Source organism: Schistocerca americana, chromosome 11, assembly GCF_021461395.2.
Source record: "Schistocerca americana isolate TAMUIC-IGC-003095 chromosome 11, iqSchAmer2.1, whole genome shotgun sequence".
In the NCBI taxonomy this organism is placed as follows: Eukaryota; Metazoa; Arthropoda; class Insecta; order Orthoptera; family Acrididae; genus Schistocerca; species Schistocerca americana.
Window position 1 is genome coordinate 126559739 of NC_060129.1, and position 13979 is coordinate 126573717.

At 39.5% G+C, this 13979-nt stretch overlaps 1 protein-coding gene across 2 annotated transcripts in view; it reads left to right on the forward strand.

Moving 5' to 3' along the window:
* Nucleotides 1-13979, forward strand: part of LOC124553803 (transcriptional repressor NF-X1) — a 285701-nt gene that overhangs the window by 240524 nt on the left and 31198 nt on the right. For both annotated transcript variants that reach the window (XM_047127780.1, XM_047127781.1), the window contains exon 18: nt 9113-9265. In XM_047127780.1, coding sequence (XP_046983736.1) covers nt 9113-9265 — 153 coding nt within the window. The remainder of the gene's footprint in view (nt 1-9112; nt 9266-13979) is intronic.

Here is a 13979-nt window from a genome sequence, read left to right on the forward strand (position 1 = left end):
CCATTGCATTCAAGGGATCAGCCATCACTGCAACATGTCCAAGTAGGAATATCTAGTGACAGTGCTCTCGGCAAAGAAGAATAGCCCGTACAGTTTTCGACGTGACAAGGCACAAAAAACATTTACCGTATTTACTCGAATCTAAGCCGCACTTTTTTTCCAGTTTTTGTAATCCAAAAAACCGCCTGCAGCTTAGAATCGAGTGCAAAGCAAGCGGGAGTTCTGAAAAATGTTGGTGGGTGCCGCCACAACTAACTTCTGCCGTCGAATATATGTAGCGCCACACAGGCATGCTTTGTAGGGCACAAAGATAAATACTGGTACCAAAATCTCTGCGTCAGTAAATAAATTAAAAAAAAAAAAAAAAAAAAAAAAAAAAAAAAAAAAAAAGTGGAAGACGAGCCTTTTTCCTCCGCCCAGGGTTTCGACCACTACGTTTTGGTACATTATCCAACAAAGTAAATACAAATTCTGTATTGTTGATCTTCAAATGTAGCAGCATTTCAATGTACTATGAAAATCTGACTGGCAAAACTGTTTGGGGTGTTTGTCAATATGGCCAACTCTACGTTACGAATTTTTTCCTACCTGTGAGAAGAGATGGTTCCTTATAGGAACTTTTATGAATTGTGAATCACATGCAGTATTGTCTTCACCATAAGAAAACATTTTACCGTGTATTCTTTTGTGTGTGCTGCTATCTCATTTAAATCCTGTCTGCCTAATAAACTACGAAACTAGAGCGAGACAACAGCAAATGCGGAAGAATGTACATATCATGTCATGTTTATATTTGTATTATTCTTGTGCCTAATAGTGATACAGTCAGAAATGAAGCACGGCAATTGACTAGATTTTTATATCTAAGATGACTCTAATTTTTGTGCAGAATGTAATGCACTAAAGAGGCGTCTGCAAAGATTTTCAAATGGAGAAAAATTTTCGCTAAACTCTAGTTTTTTTAAGCAGTGGTACCGTGTACAAAAGAAAGCCGAGCGGCGACAGGTCATAAATGCTCATCAGAATGCGACAAACAATGCATGACACAGTACAGTAATGCATTTTCAGCTTAGAGTGACGTAAGCACCTATAACAAAGAGAACGGCACTTATCAGATCAAAGAAAAATAAGCAATCAATTCAAACCAGATGAAGAACATGAAAAAGGAAGGGTACTCGTATAAATACGGACGGAGCGCCTGACGCATAGCAATGGCTACCTGGTAAAGCTTAACTGCTAAGCTTACAACTCGAACCAAACTACTATAGCTCTATCGTCATTCATTCGACCTAAATTGTGTCTCGTATTACAATGGACCAACTTTGTTTCGATTTGGAGGTGCAGCCTAAAACTTTTCTCTCCCCTTGAATTTCGAGTCTCAAATTTCAGGTGCGGCTTAGATACGGGAAAATTTTTTTTCCGTGATTTCGAGTCTCATTTTTCATGTGCGGCTTAGATTCGAGTGCGGTTTAGATTCGAGTAAATACGGTACCTTGGGGGAATCACACTCAAATTCAATATGCATTCGTGTGGATGCTTTCTACCCCCCGATTTGACAAATTATGCCCAATCACTTTCCCATTAATGTGAAAAGTGACTATGTCACTAAAAATTAAGTGCGCAATAATGCCGTCCCCATTCTCATTCAATTGTTGCAACTCGAACAAGACTCAAAACGCTTGTCTTTGTTGTCGTCATTGAGCTTCTGCACTAGATCCAATTTTAATGGTTTCATAGACAGCTTCTGTCGCAGAACTTTCCACACTGTTATTGGAGCTGTTTCGAGTTCACGGTATGTACAATGCACTTATTTCTTTGGACTCCTTATGAATGTCTCTCATATGCGCTCCACATTAACTTCACTCACATTGGTACGGGCGCTTCTCTTTGCGGGGCACAAGCAAGCAGCGTATTGTAACGAATTTGTTGTGCCAGTGGTAAATGGCCTTCCTTATTGGTGGCTTCTTACCATACTTAGTTTTAAATATCCATTGAACAGCTGTAGCACACTTGGTTTTGTCGAACTCCAACACACAGAAAGCTGAAAGCTCGCTCCGCCCCTGAATTCGCCACGTTTGCGACTAGCGCTGACTATCGGCAAATTATCAAACTAAGGTGTGACGGTATACGTTAAAAAAAACTTTCAGGGTTTCTCTTCAAAATAAGGTATGTATATCTGTACAATATTTGCTTCTTGTGCAATAAATAATTGAAAGGGTCTCCAAAATTTATGTATACCATGTATTTTTGTGTTTCTGTTACTTTGTAATGTCACTTTAATCACTGTACCAATTTTTTCGTTCTCTTATTTTTTTCGTATCAGTATTTTTCTGTTTGAAAACTTTGTTCATGTAATTTTAATTATTTTTATCTAACTTACTAATCTCAATTTAATTCCTTCAGTTTTATCAACCTATATTTTTCTCCATTTCTTACATTCATTATTTCTTTATTTGAATTTTCTTAACTTTATAATCCCTTCCTTCATTTCAATCTGTATCTGTGTTGCTTTGTCTGTAGTGAAGAATTTGTTTAAAATGTTCAAACTGTGGAAACTACAGGCAGGAATGTTAACAGTGTATGAAAAGATAGATTGCTACTTATCATAAAGATGACAAGTTGCAGACAGGCACATTTAAAAGTCACTTACATGGGCTTTCGGCCATACCCTTCATCAGCAAAGGAGAAATATACACCATTCATATAAACAAGCTAGCACACCACACCACAAAAGGCACATGACATCTTTTTGCGGACTAGGCCTGGGGGAGAGTGTCTGTCTGTGGAGACCTCGGTTGGACCCTCAGCATACTGAGCAAGGGAGTTTTTGTCACTGCAGGTATGCCACCCCGGGTAGGCCAGGCTGTATGGGCGGGATTTTTTGGCGTGAAGGGAATGACAGCTGTCAAAATTCAAGTACTGTTGGTGATTGGCATATTCAAAGTGGACAGATGTGCAGCCCTCTGCCAACGCATCCACCCGTCTTTTCCCACTCCACTCCTTTCCTCCTCACCTCGCTGCCCCACAGCCTACTGCCTGTTGGCAGTCTACTCCCTGCACACCTCACCAGACAGTATTCATCTCTCTCCCCACTTGTACACTACTATCCCATCTCCTTCCCCATCCGCAACCCCTCCAGACTGCCGCTCGCATCCCATGTGATAGTGGCATTCTGGCCAAAATGCTGGAGTTGGGAGTCGTGTGTGTGAGGTGTGTTGTCTTGTCTCTGTGAATGGTGTGTGTGTGTGTGTGTGTGTGTGTGTGTGTGTGTGTGTGTCTTACTGATTAAGGCTGTGGCTGATAGCTTTATGTAAGTGTCTTTTAATTGTGCCTGTCTGCAACTTGATGTGTCTTCTTTACAGTAAGTAGCAATCTCTCATTTCCTACGTAGTTGATATTGCTACCTGGAGTTTCCATTGTTTGAAATAAAGAGAATTAAATTGATGTGCACAAAGATTCCAAGTGGGAAAAGGCTGATACAAACAGAAAAGTCTGAGCAATTGAAAAAGTTAATACAGTGAATAAAGTGAAGTGGCAAAGCAATAGAAATAAAACAACTGCATTTAATCCAATTAACTGAGTAAAAGTAATGAGCAAAGTCATTTCAGTGAAGATTTAAAAATTATGTTTTCAAGCACATGATGACATTCAAACCCACAACATTTTACGTGTGAGACCTGTGTCTTAACTATTACACTGTGCAGCCTGTCTATTACACACAACTTTTTCAAAGCTGTAAAACATCACATGATATTCCAATCTTTTTTTTTCCGTTGATTACTCACAAACAATGGCGAGTAGCTGCAGTGTGTCACACCTGCTATCTCAAACCTACAGCAGTGATTTAAAAAACTTAATCCCACTGCTTGGGACCTCTCCTTATATGTATCTATGGTCAGCAAACTTGTCTAGTGTAGCAGTAATAAATTATGTACACAAACCTTCTTCATGGTTCATTTTGTCTGTTAGTGAAAACTGTCAAAATCCCTACAGTACGTCCTGCAATTAGGCTTCACATAGGGACAGAAAAATGAGGCAGGAACTTAAATTTATTATATTTAAAGATATGCTGACTTTTTAATGATTTCTTAAGTAATGTTCTTATATTTACACTGAAGAGCCAAGGAAACTGGTACACCTGCCTAATATTGTGTAGGCCCCTCACCAGCACACACAAGTGCTGTAACATGATATGGCATGGACTCGACTAATGTCTGAAGTAGTGCTGGAGGGAACTGACATCATGACTTCTGCAGGGCTGTCCACAAATCTGTAAGGGTACAAGCGGGTGGAGATCTCTTCTGAACAGCATGTTAAAAGTCATCCCAGATATGCTCAGTATTGTCATGTCTGGGGAGTTTGGTGGTCAGCAGAAGTGTTTAAACTCAGAAGAGCCACTGTGTAGCAATTCTGGAAGTGTGGGGGTGTCGCACTGTCCTGCTGGAATTGCCCAAGTTCAACGGAACACACAATGGACATGAAGGATGTATCTTTGTTGATCCATTATGGACTGTGGGACAATGGCTGGCATGTATCTCTTAAAACAATAATATACCAACAGCTGTATGTATTGTAGAAATTTAATTTATGAACTTCTTATATGCTACCAGTTTCGGCGTTACATTAATGCCATCTTCAGGCCCCTGTACAATGAGTAGAACAAATGTACTATTATAAAAATATACAGAACATACGTTAACAATTGACAGGTATCTATGTAAACTATGTTTTAAGTTGCTCAAAAGGACATATTGTATATCATTAAAACTGTCCGCCCTGATAGCTGAGTGGTCAGCGTGACAGACTGTCAATCCTAAGGGCCCGGGTTCGTTTCCCGGCTGGGTCGGAGATTTTCTCCGCTTAGGGACTGGGTGTTGTGTTGTCCTAATCATCATCATTTCATCCCCATCGACGCGCAGGTCGCCGAAGTGGCGTCAAATCGAAAGACCTGCACCAGGCGAACGGTCTACCCGACGGGAGGCCCTAGCCACACGACATTTCCATTTTCATCATTAAAACTACATGTAACATTAGAGAAAATATGCTTCTGCCTATGTCATGCTGTTGTTAATAGTTTCACTGTTTTACTCAAATATAGCATAATATATTAACAAAATAGAGGGAAACATTCCACGTGGGAAAAATATGAACATAATAGATGAACATATGCATATGCTATTATTCATAAATCCGTACCACAGAGTTGTAATAGGCCATGCATCACAACAATCAAATGTACTGCATACAGTCATATGCCCAGTGGAAGAATTTTTAAAAAAATAATTAACTAATATAAATGAATAATAAAATAAATTAAAATACAATAAAATGTGACGTAACCATATCAGAATACATAAGTTACGTATGTATAGCCTAGGTTGTGTTACGTGTGGTACGATTAATAGCTGCCACAATATTAATGATGAGAAGCATAAAAAGAGTTTGTCGTAAAACCCAGTTGCATTCACGAATTAAACAAATGAAATCGTACTATAAAAATCATCAAACACCTGGTCCCCGTAGGCACCACATTAGAACCCCTATGTAAGACCACCTCGCACTGTGCTGAGTGGATTAATGCAACGACAGTAGCTGCCTCATCTAGTGATAGTGACAAAGAAGATTCTCGATCACTGTGTATATAAAAAAACACCTACCTCCCTAAGGAAAAGAAGAAAAATAAAAATATAGGAGGTCACCTATATAAGTCTGAACATATCAAAATGGAAGGTATACCATCCCTATGACTAAGGGTACCACCTATAACCATGTCAAACCATTCTCAAGGTTGCATTAAAGCCAGGTGTAGGAATATATGACTATCAGAATCTTAAGTACATCATCCAGTGTCATCATATTCTGTCTAATGACGTTGTTGAGTTGGGAACTGTCTGCATGGGTCTTAAATGTCACGGTACCTAAAACCTTGTCAGAATATTTGACTAGCTAAAATCAAACAATAACGAATTTATACCCATCACCTAAGTGTCAAGGAAATGCAATGTTACATCAAGTATAAGAATTGGTTAAGTAGGCAATTCAAGAGTGCAACGACAGGTGAACAGTACAGCAATCCAACGGGGTTAGAGAATGACCTTGAACACATTTGCAAATCACGATAGTGGACAACCTCCACAGGAGGGTAAAAATGTAGTAGTGACCCATATGTGCCTTATATTGGCAAATATCAAAATAGCATCTAAGTATAATACACAGAATTCCAAAGTATTATACTAGAATCCTCATGATCATCAGTATTCAAGTATTATAGGTATCTCATTTGAAGATGTATGGCAACATTGACCTAACAATATCTGTGACGGTATAAGTAATTTTGCTGGTACACCACTGATGACCTGCACCAACAAGTTAAAATATAAGTCACTGCCTATTTATGCATACCGATATCATTAAATCTTGACAGGGTGACACCTATAACGCTGTGTCTGTAAACTGTATCATCCATCCGAAGTACCAGCTAACAGAATACTCAGTGTGGTAAACGCCCCCTTATAACTTAATTGTAGTAAGGTTATACGAGCAACTAACAGGAAAATGTTATCAGAAGTAAGTCTTAAACATCATCTCCAATGTTACCTTATAGGTGTAAAGACTCACTGGCCTCAAATGTATCAGAGGCCAAGAAATTTGATGAGGACACAGTGGTTCGATTAAGTTCAAATAATACGGATCTGATGCGAGCCAGGCACAAATACTCAACATATACGAGTCAAAACTAAAAATATAAAATATGTGGACTTCAGATAACGACCCCTTAACTTAGGTGTCGGTGTCTACCTACAACCTTAGTCTAAAGTACTAAATATTGTCCATCCTGTCACTTATATCCACATAAGGTGTTGTCGTGATATTAAAAAGTTAATACACATGTCTACTGTGATTCATATAGGAAGAGGTCGATAGATGAAATGCAAATATTGCGTAACCCTACTGTCTAATATCAATAAGCCATAGAGTTGTTGGAAGTAATTGGACACAGTAAACATTATAAATTTTTTTGTATCGGGTGAGATATTTATACACCAGAAAGGTTATAGATAGCGTGAGAGTTAGATTCTGAAGTATAAATATCTGATCCGACACAAACAATTTGAAAACATATTACAGGCAGTTCTTTAACCCTTTGACTGACTATCCCGAGGTGAGCCACTTTGTTCACAAAGTACTATCCTGATTTTTAACTTGTGAGCACACCTTTCTCTCTGTTTCTTGCTGCTTGTACGGCATTTTTTTTGCACACAGTTTTTCTTTGTTATGTATGTGACCTCTAGAAGTTGTTTGCATCAATGTCTGTGAGCTGTTGTTTCACATCAAGTGAATAGGTGTGTGTTGACTGAACCCTTCAGGGTTTTTTTTAGAAATATTCCTCTGCTCTCAGATACAACAGATTTTTTTGGTGTGGACTTAAATGTTAAAGGGAAATGTAAGAAATGATCACACAGAACATGTAGCTCACACTGGACTGACGCTGGAGTCAGGCGACCGGCAAGGGGCTGGAGCTCTTTCCGAAGTGTCGCTGCAGTTGGGCAGACGCGGTGGCAGAATAACTTGCAGCTCTCATCATTAGCGTTACATCACTCCAAACACCAATTAAATATGGAACAGATGACATTGATACTTTTTGAAAACTTTCCTGTCAAACACTTCTTCATTTGTTTAATTATATAAAATTGATGATTTTCAGTTACTTAATGTTGTTCCTGAATTTTAACCATTACTCTATTCATTGATCTGCAAATAAAATTACTGCTGTGCCAGACAAGTTGTCCACGCGTAGGTGATTAGTGACACCTGTGTGAAGCCGGGGTGGGTTATTAGCTCATATCAAAATTGACTTCAGACACAAAGTGAAATTGTATCTGCTTGGAAATTTCTCCTACCCCGAAAAGATTTCCTGAACCTGTAATAATATATATATCTTTGCGCATGGGGGAGGGGGTGTATTATTTTGTTTGCTGGTTTTAGATTGTAAGTTTTCCAACTGCATCCAACACAAGTGATGTCCATTTTAAGAACAAATATTTCACTGTGCAGTTCCTGGCATATTAAAACTGTGTGACATCCAGTCCGGAATCTTGCCTTTCTCAAGCACTGTTGTTACATTAACCCCGGCACCCCCTTCACACACACACACACACACACACACACACACACACACACACACCTCCCTCTCTTGTGTCAACAACTGACGCACATACCTCTGTGACTAACTATTTTCCACAGTGAAGAGAATGAAATCTGCACACAGAAGCTTGCTTGTAATTCCAACATAACAGTTTGTCTTAGAATTAGCAGTGCTCGGTGTGTGGTAACAGACATTTTGCTTCAGTGAAAACCACTGTATTCATTGACACCCAGTGTTTTTATGTTTAAGGTGTGAATAGAACAGTCTCTGAATACAAGTTGAGGTCAGTTTTAACTTTGTCAGAAAATGATATTCATCATAAGGCTGTATCAGTCGTAAGAAATATTATGTTTCTTACTTAGCTGCCCCATATTGTTCTCTTCATCAATTAGAAGAAATGTAAGTTTCATTTCATTGTCATTTCTCATCAGTGCAACAGTCTTAGAAATTAAATTTCCATGAATTGCATTATCAGCCACCAGGAGCAATACATCTCTGTTGAATTAACATTAGTGGCCACAGAATAGACTCATTGTCAATAGTTTGTCACACAGATCTGCCTCTCCCTTATACCTCCCTCTCCTCGCCTTGTCTTCCTCCACCATTAGTCGCTGTGAGTGGCCAGTCACTCACTGCTGTGGCGAGCTAGCTCACTAAATAGGTTGGCGAACAAGCATATTGTACAGCGTGGCCGAGCCATATCTCCACCGTGTCTGTTCTTCCAACAGTGCTGGTGCCAAAAGGTACGTAGGAGAATCACTGTGGAATTTGGGCGGTAGGAGCAGTAGTACTGGCAGAAAAAATGCTGAGGGTGTGGGTCGCGATGTGTGCTCGATAGCTCAGTCGCTAAGTGCAGTTACGACCGAGGTTCGGATTCAACTCCTATTCTGGCACAAATTTCTAACCTCCCAAGAACTTATGTGCTCATTTTACTTTTCACCTTAACCACATACATTTCATTTGCAGTCCAAACAGAAGAGTCGCAGTTACTCGTTCGACCCGATGAACCGTGAGAAGCGCCACTTCGTTCACGAGTACTGCGAGCACTTCGGCTGCGAGTCGGTTGCCTATGACCAGGAGCCCAAGAGGAACATCGTGGCCACTGCATCCCGGGATAAGGTAAGAGTGCAAAGTCGGAGAAATAGTCAGAAGTGTTGTTCTAATTGCTTTCAGCTCACATGGTTATATACAGTTCCAAAATCACAGTTTATTTTGTGGGCACGTTGTGCCTTAATTTTAATGAAGCATCTTTTGTGGCCAGATGTATTTCCTTCTTTTCATCTAAACATAGTACCTTCACTGTACAAGAAGTGCCATTCTACTTATAATCAGCCTTCAGTGACTCATTTTACAAGAGCTAGTTGTAAAGTTTTAATTGTCACCTTGAAAAAAGTGAGATTGTGGCCAATCATCTTTCTGCACTCACTCACCCTTCAGTGTGACATATTTATACCAACAGTGAATTACTCGGTTCAGGCCTCAATTGTACTAATCTGCATTTTGTCTGTTCATAAAATGTTTCATCTCAAAAATCATGTTTTGCTCATTACGGAAATGCTTGCCGAATAGTGGTTTCTTCGTCCAAGGAAGAAGTCGTGGTGTGTCATTTCAGGGAAATACAGTGGTTGTGGCAAAATCTGATAATGAAAAGTAGCGGCGTGTGTGAGTGACCACTGTAGCAGAAAAAGCTGGTTCATTATCATGGAGAGAAATCACCTCCTGGGACAGCTCCTGTAATGGTTTGACTTGATAACCTCACGTAAGCTCTCCAGGAGATTTCGGTACTATTTTGATGCTCCAGTTTGGCTCTTGCAGAAACAGTGTATTAGCATCACAGTGCGTAAGTCCCAACTTTCCTCGATGATAGTTCACTTTTGGTCTTTTTCAATGATGGTGAATCTTTGTGTTTCCACTGCTCGCTTTGCTCTTTGCTTTGGAATTTTAGTGATACACCCAGGATTTTTCCACAGTGAATAGGCAGCTAAAAAAGTTACACAGTTTGACGTGGTGTAGCTACAACATTTCTGCTGCTGGCTCAGCTTTCCAGGCTTTCTGAATGGCTGTAGGCATTTGTGGAGCCCAGCATGTGGCGACCTTTGTCACACTCCATGTAAAGGTTGGTTATAATGAAACTGTAACTATTTGAGCCAGCGTAGACAGAAAACTATTTACTGTACAGGTACCGGTCTTAATAGAAATGATGTTAAAACTATCTGTTGCACAATTTGCATTGTCTGTAGTTTTAGTACCACGACTTGCAATTAAGACGCCAGTACTGGTATGGCGAAGTAGGGCTGAAACACGAGCATCAGCGTGCGTTACGGTTGCAGTCAGTCAACATGGACACGAACAATGTGAGCTGGGCTTTGCTCATAAAGCTGTTTTATCAAAACACTAGCAGTAGCGCAGATGCTGTTCACGAGTATCAACACATTAGAGGAATACGGAGGTATCCTGTTTCTGCACCACTGATGAACAACACGATTCAGAAGTTTGACATTAACTGGCTATTTGCAGATTGATCCGCGGAGAGGCCGACAGTCAGTTGCTCCGCAGATTGTTGTATAAGCTACTCTTGCCATGGCTCAGAATGCTGGACTTAATGTGCGGCCTTTGACCAGTGCACGAGCTGTGTCACAACTGCTAGTGCTCTGAACAACTGTAAAATGGATCTTTAATGCAGTCATGGATGCAGATGATCATCCCATTGAGGAACATTTGCAACCTGGAATATAAGCACGGTACACGATTAACAGTTGTTACTCTTCATGCGGCAAATAAAAACGTGTGTCGGAGATGGGCACAAGAAAAAGACTGTCACAAATAAATAAAGCTTTTGGCCATTAAGGCCTTCGTCAACAATAGACGTGTGTGTGTGTATGTGTGTGTGTGTGTGTGTGTGTGTGTGTGTGTGTGTGTGTGCGCGTGTGTCCTCGTCTATTGTTGATGAAGGCCTTAATGGCCAAAAGCTTTATTTCTTTGTGACAGTCTTATTGTTGTGCCTATCTTTGACTCAGCACCTCCGCTATATAGCAACTTTCCTTTTCATGATATATATTCCATCCTGGATTTTCCATTGTAAAATTAAAATGTGTTTCTTTTAATAGTTTGTTATTCCTCTTCTGCATGTCTTCCAATAGTTTCCGCAAAGTTCCATTGTCCTACAATTGCTCGTTTTTCATGGGCCCCCTATGAAGTAGCGAAAGTTTAATTATTACCATTCAGCATTCTGTAAGCTGGTGAAAACTGCTTCCTGACTGGATTTCACTTTTTCTACTATTGCCACGAGTGTGACATGCTGGTCTTCGGGCATGAAGGCCTCCACTTCTCTTGTGATTCCTGATTTTTCACAAAGTGGTAGTCTACTATTTCATGTATTGTCTTTCAGACTTGTTTGTCAACACTGGAAACATCCGTGCCACCTGAGTACTGTGTCATACAGGAGTACATTTTTGCTGAATACTTCCCCCAACTCAGCACTGAACTCTTGCAACATTGATCCACTTGAAACGCAAAAAAAGAATAATTTCATGATATTCCACTTTATCGATGCTTGCATCATTTTGTTTTGGCTCATCTAACGCAGTAATACAGTATCCTGGCTCAGGAACTTCGTTGTATAGCGGGACTGGGATATGTACCTGAAAACAGACAAAATGTTAATTAGTGACAAAATAATTTAATTGGATAAATCAAAAATCTACTCGCCAAGCAGTGGCAGAACACACACATAAGACTGTTGTAATTGGCAAGGTTTCAAAGCCAGTGGCTCCCTCTTCACCCCTCTTCCTTCCCCTCCAACCCTTCTGCCTGAAGATGGAGCCACTGGCTCCGAAAGCTTGCCAGTTACAACAGTCTTTTATGTGTGTGTTCTGTCACCGCTTGGTGAGTAGATTTTTTATCTATCCAATTAAAATATGAATTGGGTAACATTTTTTTTATAGGGGGGGGGGGGGGGGGGGAGCGGGATATTAACCCTCAAATGGATATGGCTGTGAATAAAGTGCACCAACCACAAATACCGTTGTCTTATACCATTCCATCATTGTTTTAAAATTATGAGCCTGGATCTATCCCTTCATTATTGCTTCAGCTAACAGTGTGATAAGTTGTTTTGTCATACGTTCAGGAGAGCAGCAGTGTATAAAATAAACAGTGTGCTAATGAGAGAAAATTTTCGATCCGTGTGTGAAAACGTCCCAGATTCTGCACTAGTAGTGCAGATCCACAAAGAGGCAGTTGTCTTTGAGATAATTAGCAAACGATTAAGCAGTTGGCTTGGATGTGAAGCAACTGCACTGTTTAATGCTCTGACTGGGTCATTACTATGGGGAAATAGACTGATATAGTTAAACTTCATTTTATTATTGTTTAATTAAACGCTGACTTAACTCATATAATGCAAGTTTCTTTTTTGAATTAAACTAAGATGAAACTGTTACATTGCTCATACATGCTCACCTTAGTAACATAGACTGCTATTTTTGACACATGTACAAAATACGCAGTGCGTCCACTCGTGTTGTAAAAAAACAGCACTTCCACTTGAAGGTTAAAACTTTGACTACTTGTTGTATATAAAGTAGAATGCCAACCAGAAAGAGATTCTATAAGACACCCAAATGATAAAAGTGCAATTGACAGTATCTATGACTCACAGGCAGTAGTGAGGTTAATTAATTATTGTTATTGGCTGTTAATTAATTAATTGTTGTTGTTATGGCCCATTTTTGTTTCAAAGGAACCATCTACGCATTTGCAGTAACCTTTTTAGTGGAATAACAGGAAATTTTAGACCGAATGTATAGAGAATGATATGAATGTCTGTCGTCCTGTGTGTGATAGTTTGATACAGCACTTCAAATTACTTGAAGCTGTTTGTTACTTGCCGTATTAAATATATCATTAAATTTCTTTCTTTCATTCTTGAGTGCTGCTCCTTTAATGTCAGTTGTGTTCCTTTGTCTATATTTTTGCATCTATTTCAACTTCCAACTTTTGTTCTCTGTTCTGTGCCGTTTGCTGTTCTCTTTGTGAGTCCTATTGTTACATGTCTTTGTTTCTTTCACTGCTTCTGTTCTTTCTCAGCCACTTTGATCCTCAGGTTTTTCACAATGTTTGTGTGTGTGTGTGTGTGTGTGTGTGTGTGTGTGTGTGTGTGCAGGCACTTTACTTCTTCACACCGAAATGTCTGGATGGATTTTGATGCAATTTGGAATGGACATGGCATATACCCTGAATTAACAGATAGGCTATCTTATACATACCTACTTATCAAAGGGGTGGGGCTGGGGGTGGAAAAGAAGTGTATTGCATGAAACACACACCCATTATTTTATTCATCCAGTGTTTGAGAATGACAGCACTTGTTGAATTGCAACAAACTTTACATGTAATTTCAAACCTTTATGAAACTTTTCTTGCTGACAGTCCCCACAAAATGATGAAAGGAAAAAACTATATAGTGCCACTTGTAGCCTGATGTTTTAATTTATAACTTCTTTACAGCTAACTCTGTTGACAACACATTTTGCAGACAGTAGCTACATATACAATTGGATGTACTTGCAAAACAATCCCATTGTATGACACACGCTTCAGCAGATATGATGTCAAAAATTGAGATGCCTGAAAATAAAACTGCAGGACGAAATTTGTTAGAGATACAGATGAAATGTATGTACAAATACATGTGAAATACATATGGCTTGGGCGCACAAAGACAAAGTGAAATACATTTGGCTTGGGCGCACAAAGACAAAGGTGTGGGTGAAAAGCTCATGCTAAGCACCTGGAATAATTTGAACCAAATTTGGTACACACATTATTTATT